The sequence below is a fragment of the Cyprinodon variegatus genome, unplaced genomic scaffold, assembly GCF_000732505.1.
Source record: "Cyprinodon variegatus isolate N-32 unplaced genomic scaffold, C_variegatus-1.0 Scaffold135, whole genome shotgun sequence".
NCBI lineage: Eukaryota > Metazoa > Chordata > Actinopteri > Cyprinodontiformes > Cyprinodontidae > Cyprinodon > Cyprinodon variegatus.
The window spans coordinates 621,398-637,079 of NW_015150588.1; the positions used below are offsets into that span (position 1 = coordinate 621,398).

General features: G+C 36.2%; 1 protein-coding gene across 2 annotated transcripts in view; it reads right to left on the bottom strand.

Moving 5' to 3' along the window:
• Positions 1–2,790: 2,790 nt before the first annotated feature.
• Positions 2,791–15,682, bottom strand: part of vps50 (VPS50 EARP/GARPII complex subunit) — a 148,987-nt gene continuing 136,095 nt past the window's right edge. For both annotated transcript variants that reach the window (XM_015376513.1, XM_015376512.1), the window contains 5 exons: positions 14,514–14,610; positions 13,633–13,791; positions 8,346–8,467; positions 5,454–5,643; positions 2,791–5,366 (listed from right to left, as the gene is read on the bottom strand). In XM_015376513.1, coding sequence (XP_015231999.1) covers positions 5,247–5,366; positions 5,454–5,643; positions 8,346–8,467; positions 13,633–13,791; positions 14,514–14,610 — 688 coding nt within the window. In that variant the 3' untranslated portion in view covers positions 2,791–5,246. The remainder of the gene's footprint in view (positions 5,367–5,453; positions 5,644–8,345; positions 8,468–13,632; positions 13,792–14,513; positions 14,611–15,682) is intronic.

The window sequence follows — 15,682 nt, forward strand, 5'->3', positions numbered from 1 at the left end:
TCTCCATTGAGCGATCCAAATACAAAGACTTATGTGGCACATATCCATTATTCCAGATAGGAGTTTGGTGGGAGTAAAATTGTGCATGTACCGGTACATAAATTTCCAGCATAAAAACACTTATTTGTGAAAGGAAGCTAGCTTCACAGGGAGTTTATCGACAATAACGTTTACTTTAGAAAGGCTTCGAATCGACTTCACTTTTACTTAATATCTTTGAATAAACTTCCGGTTCTAACAGGAGACCTCACAGTGCGGCCCTGCAGCCAGGGTCCTGACAGTGCAGGTCTGCAGCAGTCCCCTCTCAAAATCTTTGTTTAATTTACAACCACAGAAAGTGATTTTTTAATATGTGGAAAATTACATTTCACTGATCAGACATTTTAATGTTATTGGAATAACAGAAAAAAAATGGCACATTTAATCAGACTGAAACATTCACGATGAGTCCACAGTTAAGGATAACAACTACTGCCACTCTATAAATCTGTTCTTTGTGGAAGAGCAGGAAGGAGGCCATGAACTATCCTATTTTAGGCTAATCACTGCCCTTGAGGACATAGCGAACATGGAGGAAGAGGACGCTCTGGTCAAATGAACCAAAAAAAGGAACATTTGTGTCTGCTTGTAACATGATGCACATTTTTTTCAGTAAATGGGCAGATTGGATAATGCTAAAAAGAGGGAATAATATGCCATTGGAGGAGGCCTCACGGAAGGCCCAGGACACGCTGGAGGGTCTATGGCTCTGAGCTGGCCTGGTGTCGCCTCGGGGGCCCCCCAGAGAAGCTGGAGTAAGTGTGTGCGGATAGTGAAGTCTGGGTATCTCTGCTTAGAATGCTGTCTCCGCGATCCAACCCTGAATAACGCAGAAGAGGATGAATGGACGGATGGATATCGAGAATATATATTTCACATTGGAGCAGATATCTAGTAAAAATTGGGAATGATTTAGATCAAAGCATATCAACAATAAATCCACCTGAGAAACTGTGGCAATTCTTGAAATTTGTGGTTTATAGATGAACACCGTCCTGTCTGACTCACCCTCTGCTATTTTCATATAAAGAAAGAATCCATTCTCTAGATGTGTGAACCTGGTAGTTTATTGCGTGAGAGAGAAAGAATAAACTTTCTTTCATTTATTTATTGCCATAATAGTGATCCCTGTATAGATTTACCTTAAATAATCACATTTATATATAACTAATAATAATAATAATGATCATACTAATAATAGTATTAAAAAAAACAAATTAATGTTAGAACTGTAAATATACGGTCATATGTTTATATAAACCATTTTTTTCTGTTTTTATTACTCTTTTCAAAGCTGCACTTCAAAAAAATGAAATTGTCTAGAGCCGTTTTAAACAAAATTTCTTTTAGTATACACTCGTCTTTACAAAATGAATCTGTCCAAGTCTATGATTGAACATTCTGAATTTGTTGTATAAGCAGAATCACTTTATTATTTAAGATAAACATTTAATCTTTTTTTTTTTTAGGTATCTACATTCCAAAATAGTAATTGCTATTAACATACATCTTCATTATCCATCTAATTTCTTCTCCATAAATTTATGCCATCTTTGTGTGAACGATTTCAAAATACAATAATAGTCCTTTTTTTTTCCCCCTTTCCATATGAAATAAATAATAAAAAACTGTTTAGGGAAGCATTCTGCAAATACAAAAGAGTGAGTTAAAGAAGAATGGAAACTAGGGAGGAAATGAGAAATAAGGATACAAAGAAAGAAGGAAGGATGGAAAAAAGAGGTAGGTGAGATAAATGGAAGAAAAACAATTATGAAAAAAAGGGGCAGAAGGAAAAAGCCAAGGATTGAGAAATTGAAGACTAAACCAAAGAGATGAAGATAGAAAATAAAGAATGAATGAAACAAAGGACAGAGGGAATGCTTGAATCCCGCCATCTTCCCTTTAAATGAAAGGTCAACTAAGCAGCAGCTGGATTTTTTTCTTTTTAGAGCAAATCTGCTCAAACACTGAGACACGTAGACCCATCAAAGACACAGCTTTAGCAAAAACCTCCTGCATTTGGCCACGAACTGGACTAAAAATACAGTACAAGAAAAATGATCCAAAGCACAAAAACGTCTTCAAAAAGACCTTCAGACAGCCTGACAAAATACTGATCAAGAAAAACTTCTGGCTGGTTGAGAGCAAAATCTATAAAAATGAGGGATGACTCTGAACTTTTCCACAGTACTGTACACATAAACATGTTTTAGTCATCAATCTGTTTTGTGCCCCCCCCTCCCCCCCTCGTGTGGAAAGCCAGTGAAAGCCAAGAGGACTGATATGCCACTTTCAAATCAGCTGCTGGAGGGGGAGCACCATCCTTCATAAATATTTTTGTGAAGAAAGAAATGTTAACTGAAACAACATAAGAGTAAATAAGAAGTCACCTGTGTGAACCGGACTGCAGAGAACACATAAGTATGAATGTATTCTAGAAGGAGCCATAAGAACATTTATAAACACTGAGATATCGCATTCATAGACCCTTATAGGTCAATGTGGGCAACCCCATCAGGAGTTTCCCTGAAGGCGAGCAGCTACATTGGAAATCACCTTAATTAGTCTGACACAGCCCTGCTGGAGGCTGAGAAAAACATCAGGATCAGTGGAAGTTTATGCTGATAGATGATGATGGGAAGCCTGAGCAGATTTATTTAATCTAATGTGGCAGAGACATTTAAAAGACTGACAGTAATCATCATTCATACACAATAGCCACATCCAGTGTTAGTGTATTTATTTGTCCTCTATCCTCCAACAACAATCATTACATATAGATTTGTTTAACTATAGTGCACTTAAAGTTTAACATAACTTGATGATCATTAAATGGTTTAGATTTCATACAGTACAGTCACACGATATGTGGTAACATCACCAACAACGGCCATATAAAGACCGCAAAAAAAGAAGGGATGAAATAAATACAGCAATGTTCAAAACAGTGATATTTACAATAAGTCTTCCTGAAATAGCTGCAAACAAGATACACTGAGGCTACATCAAAACATTTAACTTCTTTCGTTTACCTTACAGGTAATGTGGAAAATGGAGAACCCTTCAGCTGGCCGGCTCTTTAGTTCAGGGAATGTTCTGTCCATGATTACTTTCATCACATTTTACTGATTTTGAAGAGTTGAAGATGGATGAATCCCAAATACTGGGAAAACTTGGGATCCATTTATCAACCTAAAGCCATTTTAAACAGAAAGGATCTTCTGTTTTCTAATTTTACCCAAACTATCAAAGCTTTTTAAGTGGTCATAAGGTCTAACTTGTGTAACTTGGAATTTAATTTGCTCATACAGGAAAAAAAACAAAAACATCTCTCACAGCATTTGAATCATATCAGTACATTCTTTCAACGTAGATGCCCCTAGATAATCAAAAAAGTCGCTTAAAATAAGAAACAGCATCAGGGTTTAGGTAACCATGGAAGTAAGAAGGAATTTAAAGTTGTATTCCTAAAAATTAACCTTTACCAGAATAATCAGTAAATGTTAGAAATAAACATTTGAAAAATCACACATTAAATATGGAAATTAACTGTGTTGTGTGTTTTGAGACTGACTATAATCAGTTATATAATCAAATTAGGTTTCCGACATTTTCCGGGTAAAGCTTTCTTTAAATGTCAGTTTTTGCAAATGCCACAAAGTTGGGCAAAACCTCGTTTTGAAAGTAAGCAATGACTTACAGATGGATACTTCCAACACTAAGCTTTGTACAAACCCTAATTTATGTCAAGATGGTAACTTTGAAAGTTGGTAGTGACAGTTGCATGATCAATTTAACCTATTATACTGAAGTGTAACAAAATATAATCTGAGGTCAGGAACATTTAGGCTATTATGTCTGCTCTGGTTTGAAAAAACTACAACAAAACATTTCAGCTGCTCAAAAAGGCAATTATCCAATATTTTTCCTGTTAAGCAAATGCACCACACCGCATATAACAATCTTCAGTGTTGATACGGTGACCAAAGGAAGCAGACTCAGAGTAAACCATTTTTCTATTGCAGTCTACAAACGAAGCCAGAGGAGGCATTCAGATGTAGAGGCCTACTGTATATAGATAAACTATCCTCTATATGATGAAGAGCAATTAATTAAGGCATCAAGAGATTAAAAACTAAATCCTAAATCTTTACCATATTACAAAAAGAAAATGCTCAGAAATCTTGGAAGTGAAGGTAAAGAGGATATTCTCTAAGAATTCATGCAAACTGTTTTGCTGTTTTAGTAATGCTAGCTGGACCAACTATTAACATTCCAAAGAGTTTAAAATGTGAGGATTATGACCATTTTGTTTTGGGATATGTGATTCTTCTTCAGCTGGGACTGTTGCTCACATCAAAGAGAAATCTAAGTCAGTCGTACTTTTTATTGGGGAGTGGAAAAAAATCTGCATCTCTACTCTGGAATACTCTGCACCTCTAAATGGAATTACTATTAATTATTAGAACGCATCAGATCAAACAAACCAAGCGTTACTGCTCAGTAGAGAGGCCAAAAATGGATGAAGTCCATGAAGAAAAGGAAAAACATTCCACTCCTCAGAGAGAATAGACCAAAGTACGCAGCTGGTTCAAATACCTCACCCACACTACAGTAATCTATATCATTTTAAGAATCATCATCTTTATATTAGATTGATCTAATTTGTGGACAAAACAAAAGAAAGAAAAAAAACATTGAATCCAGTAGGGCCAGAGAAACAACGCCCTGAAGCCAAACATTATACAGCGAGCGTAGAGTTCAGGCTGGAAGAGTGAGTCATTAAGGTGAGGGATAATAACGCACTCTCGCTCCAGGAGTGAACACATTCAGACAGAGCGGTGCAACGTTATCGTATCAATGTCTTCTTCCATCATGAAGAAGCTGTAATGTCAGATATTTAGATCTTGGATCTTTTGGAAGTTTATATGAGAAAAAAACTACAAGAGTGTTATTAAAGTGAGAGCGGATATCTTACAATCGATCTGAACGTAGAAAAACTGCACCAGCTTGTTATGGAGCGCATTCAACAGGAGCGTGTTTATGGACACATAAGAACAACACCAAAGTTTATTATGAACAAGCTGACAAATGCGTTATAGATACACATCTTCGGTTGTGACGCCACAGCAAAGTAAATCCTTCTTAGCTGAAACTTTAAAGGGAAACATTCAGCTCATATTTATGTCTAGGATACACTGACGAGTCTATCTCTTGGGACGGTCGATGTCATCGATGGCAGCTAGAAGTTTCTGACGAGCCTTTTTGTTTATATGTGAACCCAGACACACATTCACCAGGTTGGCCAGCTGCTTCATGGAGTACTCCTGCATAGGCATGCACACAAAGAGACACTAAGAAAGGGAAGGATTAAGGGAAAAAAATTATTTGTTGACATTATTAAATTGATTTACCCTGTGATTTTTGATAAACTGCTCCATATCGTTCTCAGTCAGGTAATAGGCCTTGATGTAGGTTTCCACAAACTCCTTGTCGGGGATGGGTCGCAGGTCCGTTAGTTTCTCCAGCTTCATCAGGAACTGCTGAAAGTCCAGCTGCATCAAGGCTCGGCCCTCGTTGCTGCACTTCTTCACGTTAGCGTAGCTGCAGTGGAGGGTGACGACAGAACAAATGATACCATTTGATTTACGTAAGTCATCACAGCGATGGGTCACAGGAGTCTGACTGAGAGGCTGTTGTTTCTGCTTTCTATTTTTTATGCCGAGTACGGTCATCTTCAACCAGATGAGTGGACATGCTGATTTTCTGCAGATTGTAGTGGTACTACAAAAAGCTGTTCAATGTCAAAATAAAATACAGTGCAACCCTCTACAGAGTGCTGCTGTGGCTGCATCTCCTGAGAGCTCTGAATCCACCGTGCTGTGCAAATTTAAAGTTTATCATTTTTACAATTAGACTGGCAAAAAGCACCTGTAGAGGCGAAGGCCGACGTTGCAACCAAGAAGACAATTGGAGAATTGATCAGGCGTTATTTTATACATGAATACATATTCTTTTTCAATATTTAAATAGAAAAAAGAAAACTTAACAAAATGCACTTAAATTCCATTTATATGCGCTTAATGGGCACACATTTAATAAACTCACTATGAAAACAGATAAAGCTGTAAAACATGAAGCCAAATCCCATTTCTCTGCAATCTCCTCTCTGTGCAGTAGGACGAGCTTTTCCTCCAAATCGCATTAGTGTTCATACTACAATAAACGTTCATCATATCTGAGGTGCTAGCTTTAGACCTGATCATTTATTTTCATGTTACAGTAAGTGAGCTGAGTGTGTTCGAGGCGCGGGACCCACATGTGTTTCCCTCCCTTGTGTTTGTGTTTCATGGCAGGAGCTGTTCTACAGTACATTAGCGACGATGCAGACATGCCCGGTCGCCGTCTCACCCTTTCCTCCTTTCTTTTCTCATTTTCAGCAATGCCTCGTCCGTTTCATCACCCCTCTCTCTCATCTTCTCCCTCTCTTCCTGCTTTTTTTCCCCTTTTTCTCAGGCTTGCCTAAATTTGCTGTGGAGGACTTGAGCTCCAACACAGAATGCTAACAGAGCCATTTTTTGTGCAGACATGAGCCCTTGACAGAGAAAATTAAATAAGAGAGAAAGGGAGGCAGAGAACAAACAAACATGACCGCTCTATCATGACAAGGGTTGGGATGTGTGTGTTTCTCTGGATTAAGCTGGTCAAAGAGGATCACAGGGGGAAAAGTAGGAAGGCAGCATAAGTCTCAGTCGTAAAGGCACATTTATTCACCGGAGTGAGTTCAAAAATTCTCTCATAAAATGAAAGGAAAAGTGTTTAGCAAATATCCAGGGAGGTAAACATGTTTCCCCTCCTCAGTGAGTAAGGGTATGCCTACCACCTACGCTCAATATTTTGTGTTTGCCCTCTGCTATAGAAAACTTTTGCGGCACTAAACTATTTAGGTGATTTTTTTTTTTCCAACCTGAAACAGTCTGAATTTACAATCCCACCCACACTGTCAGTGTAACATGTTTAAGTAGGAATACCAGGATGCTTTCAGGGACCAACATCCACATCCTTTCTTCTACCCACAAAAAAACAAACAAACGTGTGAAACGTCAAGATTGTTGTTAGCGCCTAACTCATCTAATTGTCACCAACCTGGCAGAAATACTCATCACACCTACCGTCTAAAAGGGCCCATGCTTCGCATTAACAGCAGGGATGCAAGTGATCTGAAATTTAAAGGTGCAAAAACAACCCTGATGATACGCTCTGTCACCGATCACATTCCGGTTTTCTCACTTCCAGAGGAAAAAAAGGAGTGAAATGCATTACAAGCGACGTGTCAAACGCATGATGTTGTTTAGTGAGCGCAGAGCTAAGGTCGCTCTCTGATGGGAGTTTAGTGAGGCTCCAGAGAAACAGATATAGAATAGGTAACATTGCTAAGATGGTGTCTTCATTTTGACACTACTTGAGGTTTATAGTTATATACATGTTAAAGTAGAGGACTGTTATTTCTATTAAAATGACCTCAGTCCCATTTATTAAAGAACTGAACTCTGTGAATATGGCATTACATTTCACTGCAGAATGCTTTGACATATGGAGAAGGTAATAGCTATACATAAAACATATCTGGTAGAGTTAAATCAGGCCCATATACTCCTGCCACACTATGCTGGGCAGCATTTATGATATGTCTATGATATGTTTGTTTTCTGCCTCTTTTCCACTTCGGAAACAGTAGAAAACAGCAATAGTTTCCTCTCTGGTACCATGCTAATGCCCATTTGTTTGCTTTATTTGCACTTCATTAACATCACCAGGCTGCGTCTATCGCAAATTCCACAAAAAAACAACAACAAAAAAAACACTAAAATGCCATAATTTAGGCTAATAGGAAAGAGTTCTATATTCATCATTAGTGTTTCGTCAATGCCATTTTTTGGCCACGATGCAGAAACCCGATACCTGGCTATGCAGTATTGGCCGATACCATCTGTTTGAAATTGATGTGTGTTTCTATAGATATATATATACAGTATATATATATATATATATATATATATATATATATATATATATATATAAAGGACTTAGAACAACATGCATGAGAGGTAAAGCTGTGCATTGTATCAAATCTGACTCTTAATTTTAAAAGTGAAATCCCAAAAAAGTAAAGATCTTCTGGGAGATTCTATTAAGTAAATGATTACAAATAAAATATTAATGCTTTAAGAAATATGTCACAAAAAATTGTCCAGACCCCCAGATTTTATCAGAATGAGATCCAAGATTCTTTCAGGTTGTCTCACCCTTCAACCAGAGTCCTGTTCGCTAGGCGAATGCAGTGCTCCCAGAGAACGTTGGACACAGGCAAAGGAATACGCACATGTCTGGAAACATCACCCAGCCGCTTGTTAAATTGCTCAAACTCCTAAGAGGACAGAGAAGATAGCATATGAGAACAGAACAGAACAAAAAATAAATGAATAAATAAGTAGTATTTTTCATCAGGCAGTCTGGAGTTCCACACAGAGACATAAATTCTATTGAAAGATAATTATTTTTTCTGACACATTCCACATCAGGTTAGTAAAATATTATTAAACATTCACTCAAAAAGTGACTTCATCGCTAACCGCAGAAAGCATTTGGGGTTTTTTAACGGATGGTTCAACTAACGCACAGCATTTATCTGCAAGGCTGCCTTATTTGTACCTTTTGGTTAATAAAATTAACCAAAGCCGGAAGCTTTATCACCTACTAAATGCAAGCTATTTTAAAAAAAAAATTAACCTTATTTTGATAAATATATTCTGAAAAACTAACTTTTAGAAAGATACTAGAACCGTATTCTAACCAATCTACTATGCTAATCTGGGCTGTCAGATTAGCAGTCTTAAGGTACAAAGATGTTGCCGTGTCCCACTCCCACATGTTGCTGCACATTGGTAGTCAGCTGGCTGAAAAACTCCTAGCATTTGCCTCAAAATTTGTTACGTTTACATTTTTCAGCAATGTCAATCAGTCATTGAGGTTAAAGGAACCCGCCCATCACTCTAATAAAGGCAATGCTATTTTAAAAGCTAACAAGCTACACTTATATCTGTTTGGCAGCTAACTGCAGATTGGCTACCATGATACATACCTCGACTAAAAGATTTCGAAAATAGGGTTGCCATACTTGTTCTTTTAATACATTTTTTTTGTGTGTAAATGCAATGACAGCACAGTAATCTTACTTGCTCCACAACAATAAATAGAGAGTAGTGAAAAGGTGGGATGTTATAAATCCATTAAAAGAACAAATACATTTATTATCATCACAACGGTGGCCTTTTAAAGTTATCTTAAAGTGTTTTAAATGCACTTCTTAAAAAAAACATTATTTGAGTGAACCTTCATACTCTTATTAGTGCAACACCATATAGACAAGGCCCACTCACCCATAAAAAAGCATGCTGGCTTTTTATGTTTTGGCACAAACTGTCAAGAGAAACTATCCCAGAGGATGATGCAGATTGCAGAATATAAACATGCAAGGTTGTTTTGGTCACAAGAGGCAATAGGCTGCATTATGTGTGTTATGTTTTGATGTTTCTTGGTTTGAAGCCATAAAAAAACCCACCGATGGAGTTTGTCTTATGTACTTGCAGTTCGCTAAAATGTTAAATTATAGATGACAAACACTTGTGACATTACTTTTCTTTTTATAGAAGCAAATGTGGGGGGCATCAAGAAGACGTACAGATAAGATAGATGCTTCTCAGTAAAGGGTGTTTCTACTGGGTGTTTTCTGATGTGTCTTACAGTTTTAATTCAAGTCCTCTTTTTCTTAAATAAGACATGAACCAAGAATTTTTAAACAAACATACATTTTTCACCAAAAGAATTGAATGTCATTCATTCACAAATAGTCTCATAACGACTTCTGGTTTAAGCATTTTGCCACAAAAGTCATTCAGAGCCTTCTGCTTTCCTCTTCCACTTTATATGCAAATCATAGTAGAATGACAGCGATCAACCTGAGTTCATGAATAAAATATGCCCATGTGTTTGTATGCGAGTGCAGTGCAACAAAATGGGGCACACTCTTTTTTCAATCAGTGCACCATAACTCAGCCCGTATGCATTAGGGTTGTCTGGCAGGTTGACAGTGCGTGGTATTAGCACCTTATGGGGGGAAAACTACATGCTGGATGTAATGTACTTCATGTTGCCCATCAGCTGTACTATCCCAACCTGTTTAGGTACTTAAAACAAACCATATGGCAATGTTTCTTTCAGGGATTTTCAAGGATCCTTTTCAAATAAACTAATTTAGTTAAGATTAAAAAGCACTTTATATAGCTTTACATTGTTGGAGGCACAGGGGTTTGGTATCAGTCTTTTATATTATAGGAATGATTAGCATCTGTATAACACAAATAAGCAGCTTCCAGTTTAGTGTATTATTAAATCGAAAGCAAAAATGTCTATTTTTAGAAATCATTATGCCTCACTTTAAGGGACCCCTGAACTCCTTTGAAATAAATGCAAATGAGGCATCCTACTCCCTATTTAACACAGGGTTTATACATGAATGAGTAACTCTTATTTACTGTAATGCTCTTAGAAATAATCTTAATGCCATCAACAAGTACCCATGACTTAAATATATATATATATATATATATATACGCGGCAAAATCCTTCACCATCTTCACCAGGCTGCAGCCATGTCCCAAGTTCCTAATTTTCCCACCCCTTTGGTTCAAATTTGCATTTTTCCCATTCTCTAGCCTTTTCTCCGCCTCAAGCTTCTTTTCCGAAGCCATTTTAAAGCCACGATTATCAAATTCAATGAATTTTTATTCTAATTAAGGCTTTAATTTAAGAAATAATAATTTAATGACCTTTAATGATTTTTGAATGACCCGCGGAAACCCTGTTACATTAAATTTTTTGGAAAGGTGTTCAGCAATATGTGTGTTCAATGACACTTTGTTTCCTTGAAGCTAAAATTCGACAATAGAAGGTGAGAAAGCCCAAAGAGGTCGATTAAGGCAGATGTGAATATCTTAGCTATAGTTGAACAGTGACAAGCTACCAAAAGGGACAGAGGAAGGGACACCATGGGGTGGCCGTGTCTCACTGGAAGGATTAGTTGTTGTAAATGTAAAAAGTAGTGGATTTGACTCCAGTTTAGCTCCTCACCACATGTTGATCAGCATGAGCCTTAACCCTCGGCTGCCAATAGATCTGTGTATCGACATTTAAACTACAACCGTCTGTAAATGCAGCTAAGTGAATGTGACTAAGTTTCTACAAATTGCTGGTCCCCTTGGTGATTATAGCATGAAAATCCACCAAGAGGATCAAATGCAACGTTTGAAAGCAGAGTTTTAATAAATGGGATTGGGATTTGATTTTAGCAATAGTTTTATCATTTTATAGGAAAATCTGATAAAAAGGAAAAAATGGATACTGTACAACTATCGAGTAATTTTTTCTTTTTTAAATTAGATTTAAGAAAACAAATGCGTTCTAAAAGAGGGAGATATTTTTGAAAGTAAAATAAATATATTGGAGAGAACAAATTTTCACACTGATAGCAAAACTTTTTCTTATCTGAGAATGAATAAAAAGTTTTTTTTTTTTTTATATTTTGTAATGAAATTAATAAAAGATAAACTGACTTTTGGAAAATGCTTTCCAGGGGGAAAAAGTTCTCCAATTTCAGGGTTTAGGCATTTTTGACACCCAGAACCCATTCGGTGTGAACACACCATAACAGTTCTTCTCCGATTTCAGTCCTAAGGTGGTAAAGATTAGTGGAAAAAAACAGTCAATAAAGAACTTTTAACATTCAGCTTGACAAATTCATATTTACCCGCAGTTCCAGAGAACCTACATGTGTTATGAAAATGGGGCCAGATTTTAAAAAGGACTTCAGTTCAGTTTGTTTAAAAAAAAGCACCAGACCCAACTCTTTTTTTTTTTTTTTTTTTTTTTAAAGTGGCAAGCCGCCATGGCAGTGAGCTTCCAGCCCCACAAAGATGCTCCCGGAGTAATATCTGAGATTATATTATCAATGGTGTTCATCTTTTTTTTTTTTTTTTTTTTTTTAACAATCCTTTGACTTTAGTATGTGTGTAAAGGAAAAGATTTCCTTAGAAACCCAGTGCCACAAACAGAGTCAGAAAGCTCATCTTTAAAACAAAAGCCATTTATATTGTTTTAATATCTCAGATGCAAAACCTAATCCTACTGCTAGAGTTCTCTCTATGGTTTTATTTAAGCTCGCTTATAGCAAGCAAAATCACAACCTAATCATTTTTTATCCTTAATGATGAAGTTCACAGTGAAAGAGAGACTGTGTTGGTCGTTGCAGCTTCCTCTCTCTCTCCGTGATGACACATGTTCTCCATAACAACTTACACATGCCCAGCAAAGACATCTTTGTAAGAAAGGGCTGTGTAGAGTGCAGCTCAAACTCTTATTTAACAAATGTTATGATATTCAAGGTAAACCACTGTTTTATAAAGCCAGGGCAAAGCTTTATAATTCAATTTCATTTAGACATTATTAACTAGAACCAAAATAAAGAGTATGAGGACCAACATTTTCTTACCAGCTGTATATGAATTCAGGATCTGGATGAACAAGAATTGAACTTCATTTAAGACTGCAGTTGAATGTATTGTCTCGCATATATATTTCAAAACACCAGACATAGCTATGCAGCTCTAAGGTTATGTGCTGTCAGAACATTTTAGCAAGTTTCTTTGCTTACAGTAGACAACTTTGTGTCGCAGCAGCAGTTTTAGGCCGACAAGCAGAAACTTATGTCTGGAAAAAATATCTATATCTGTCAGCAAAATCAGAAAGCAAAGACTGCTGTGTCTTGGGATATCATTAGTTAGATGAGATATATAGGACTTTGGTAAGAAACAATAATATTGTTATAAGACATGCAAAACTAAAAAGGGTGAAGTATTAATCTATGCAATGTTTTATAGAACAAACATGGCACTGACATGTCTAACTATAATAAACTGATTATGACTTATTTAAGGTAGTAAATAACAAAGACCTTGTTCTTAACATCGTTATTGCGTACATGCAAAAGGATTCACTGCTAGATAAAAATCTACAGTATGGTGGGCAAAGACAGCTGATTTTATATAAACAACTACTTTAACATCTTTCACATCATGTCTTTTTTTCCTTTTAATTTGTTTATGCCAAAACAGTAGGTTATTCATACACCTATTATTAGGCAACAAAAATCTATGTCTCAACATGGAAAATGCTCATGCCAAGACCAAGTTTTGGGCCAGTACTGATTTTCAAGTAAATGTAATGCATTGAAGATATCATTTCTCTTCATTTATAGTTAGCTTTTAAGCAGGTTTGGTCACGTGAATCATAAAATCAGCAAAAGAAAAACTTGAACATAAATACGTTGCCAGTAAAAAAGGATCCAGCAGCCCTTCCCTGTCTTCATGTATAGCTTTGTCAATAGTGAAACCCCAGGTAACTCTTCATAGACTACAAGCTTTTAAGACATCATACTTGACATTTGCAGTAACCTTTTCATTTTACAACCAGTGTTACCTTCAGTAGAACATCCACATATACATTGTGCTGTGACATTATCTCCTTGATATCCCATTTAACTCCGGCCATCATCAGCAGCATTTGTTCGTAGTCTATAGCCTTGGCTGCCACTATCCAGTATATTGGTTTACGTAGTTCGCTGGCTGTGGACACGGTCTGTGAGAGGAAAAACATGGAGAAGCAAATGTCTTTTGGATGTTTTGTTGCATTAGATACTGTATAACAAATGTTAAAGGATATAAGCATTACAGTTCTTGGCAGGAGTCATCATTTCTCTGTAAGTTGAAAATATTACTAAGCTATAGAAAGCCACCAACATTTCCCAGAAATCTGGAGATGACATTTACTTTACTTTATGGGAAAGCATCAAATGTCAAGGGGCCATAAAAATGTATAAAACTAGCTAAAAAAAATGCACAATTTTTGTTTAATATCAATTCTGGATAGAAACTACAAATTGTAGAACAACAACAACAAAAAAAAAGCATAAAATGTAAATAAATTAATTTATGTCAGCAACTTTATGATCAACACTGGGCTTTAACCAAAGAACAACTCCCTTTGATTAATTATCATTCAGACTTCATATGATTAAATGTTTTATTCTAATAATTTTTTTATCTTTTTTTGTAATTGCTTCTTTAACAGTTTATGACATTACGAATATATCTGAACCAAGCCCTTAGAAATCTACTATAACATCTATATTAAGTATACAACACATTGTAAAACGATAAAACCCTTTAAGGTAAATCAAACAAAATTAGTTTAACTTGTGAAAGAAGAGTGGCCGCGGTTAATGATGTCGATATTATTTATGATCATTATGGCACCTGTCTTTAGACGGCTATATACAGGAAAGCTGAATTTTCCAATACCTGAGAATAAAACTGTTGAAGGAACGGTTTCTTGGCTGCAGGCATCATTGTGTCCAAGTGGGATTGCAGGGACTCAAACTGCTCAGCCAAAAACACACTGAAGGAAGACAAAGGTATCATAAATCAGCAAAGTGATGAAATAATGCATTCTGAATAAGGTTCTCATGGGGCAGATAGTGTGAGATCATGACTTTAGTCTTTTAAATTTAACAGACACAGATCCATTACTACAACTGACATTCATTACATTTGTCCGAAATCCCTTCGGGGATGATGATTCAAATAGACATAATAAACATAAAGCATCATTGAGGATTATCAAATCTTTTCATTCTGTTTTGTGGGTACAACCAAACCTTTCAGGGATGTTTCCTAAAAGTTTTTCTGACCGCTTTACTTTCTAGTTCTCAGAAACTGAATTCAGTTTTTCATCTGCGTAACTTTGTGAATAACAGTGCTGTGAGAAAGTACAGTGGGTCAAAGAAAAATGTAGTCATCCACTGATTGAGCAAGTTTTTCTACTTAGAATGATAAGAGAGGTCTGCAATTTTCATCATAAAACTATGAGAGAAGAATATATGAAAAAAACCTCAAACAGACTCCAATCTCAACCAAGACCGACGAGCTGTTGAAGGACACCAGGAAGAAACTTGAAAACTAGACTGGAAGGAGGTCCATGTGTTATTTTTTTTTATATCAGACCTCTATGAAGTGATAAAAAGATGCATTGTTAAAACTGTTAGATCTAAATGTAAAATACAAAAGTATATATAATATTTTAACCTGGAGACACTCGCAGAGAGAAAAAAGTTTGTAGAAAAGTTTTGTTGAAATGAATGAAATGAGTTCTTTGCTGCTCAGGCCCCGGCTGAAGACTTTGATGCTGTGAATCAACAATCACTTGCAGTGGGGGAGGAAATAGGGCGGAGGTGGGTAAAACTTATTTAAATCATTTAAAAAAGTATATATTTTTTATTTTTATTTTTTTTTATTTATTGTGGAAGAAAAGCATAATAGTAATTTACAAATAGTATAGAATCTGTTCCATGTTTTTGTCTTTTTTTTTTTTGGTTTTTTTACATACAGTACGCAATATCTTTCATTTGTAGAGTACAAAGAAATAACTCGCACATATACACACACACAAAAAAAAAATATTTATATATATA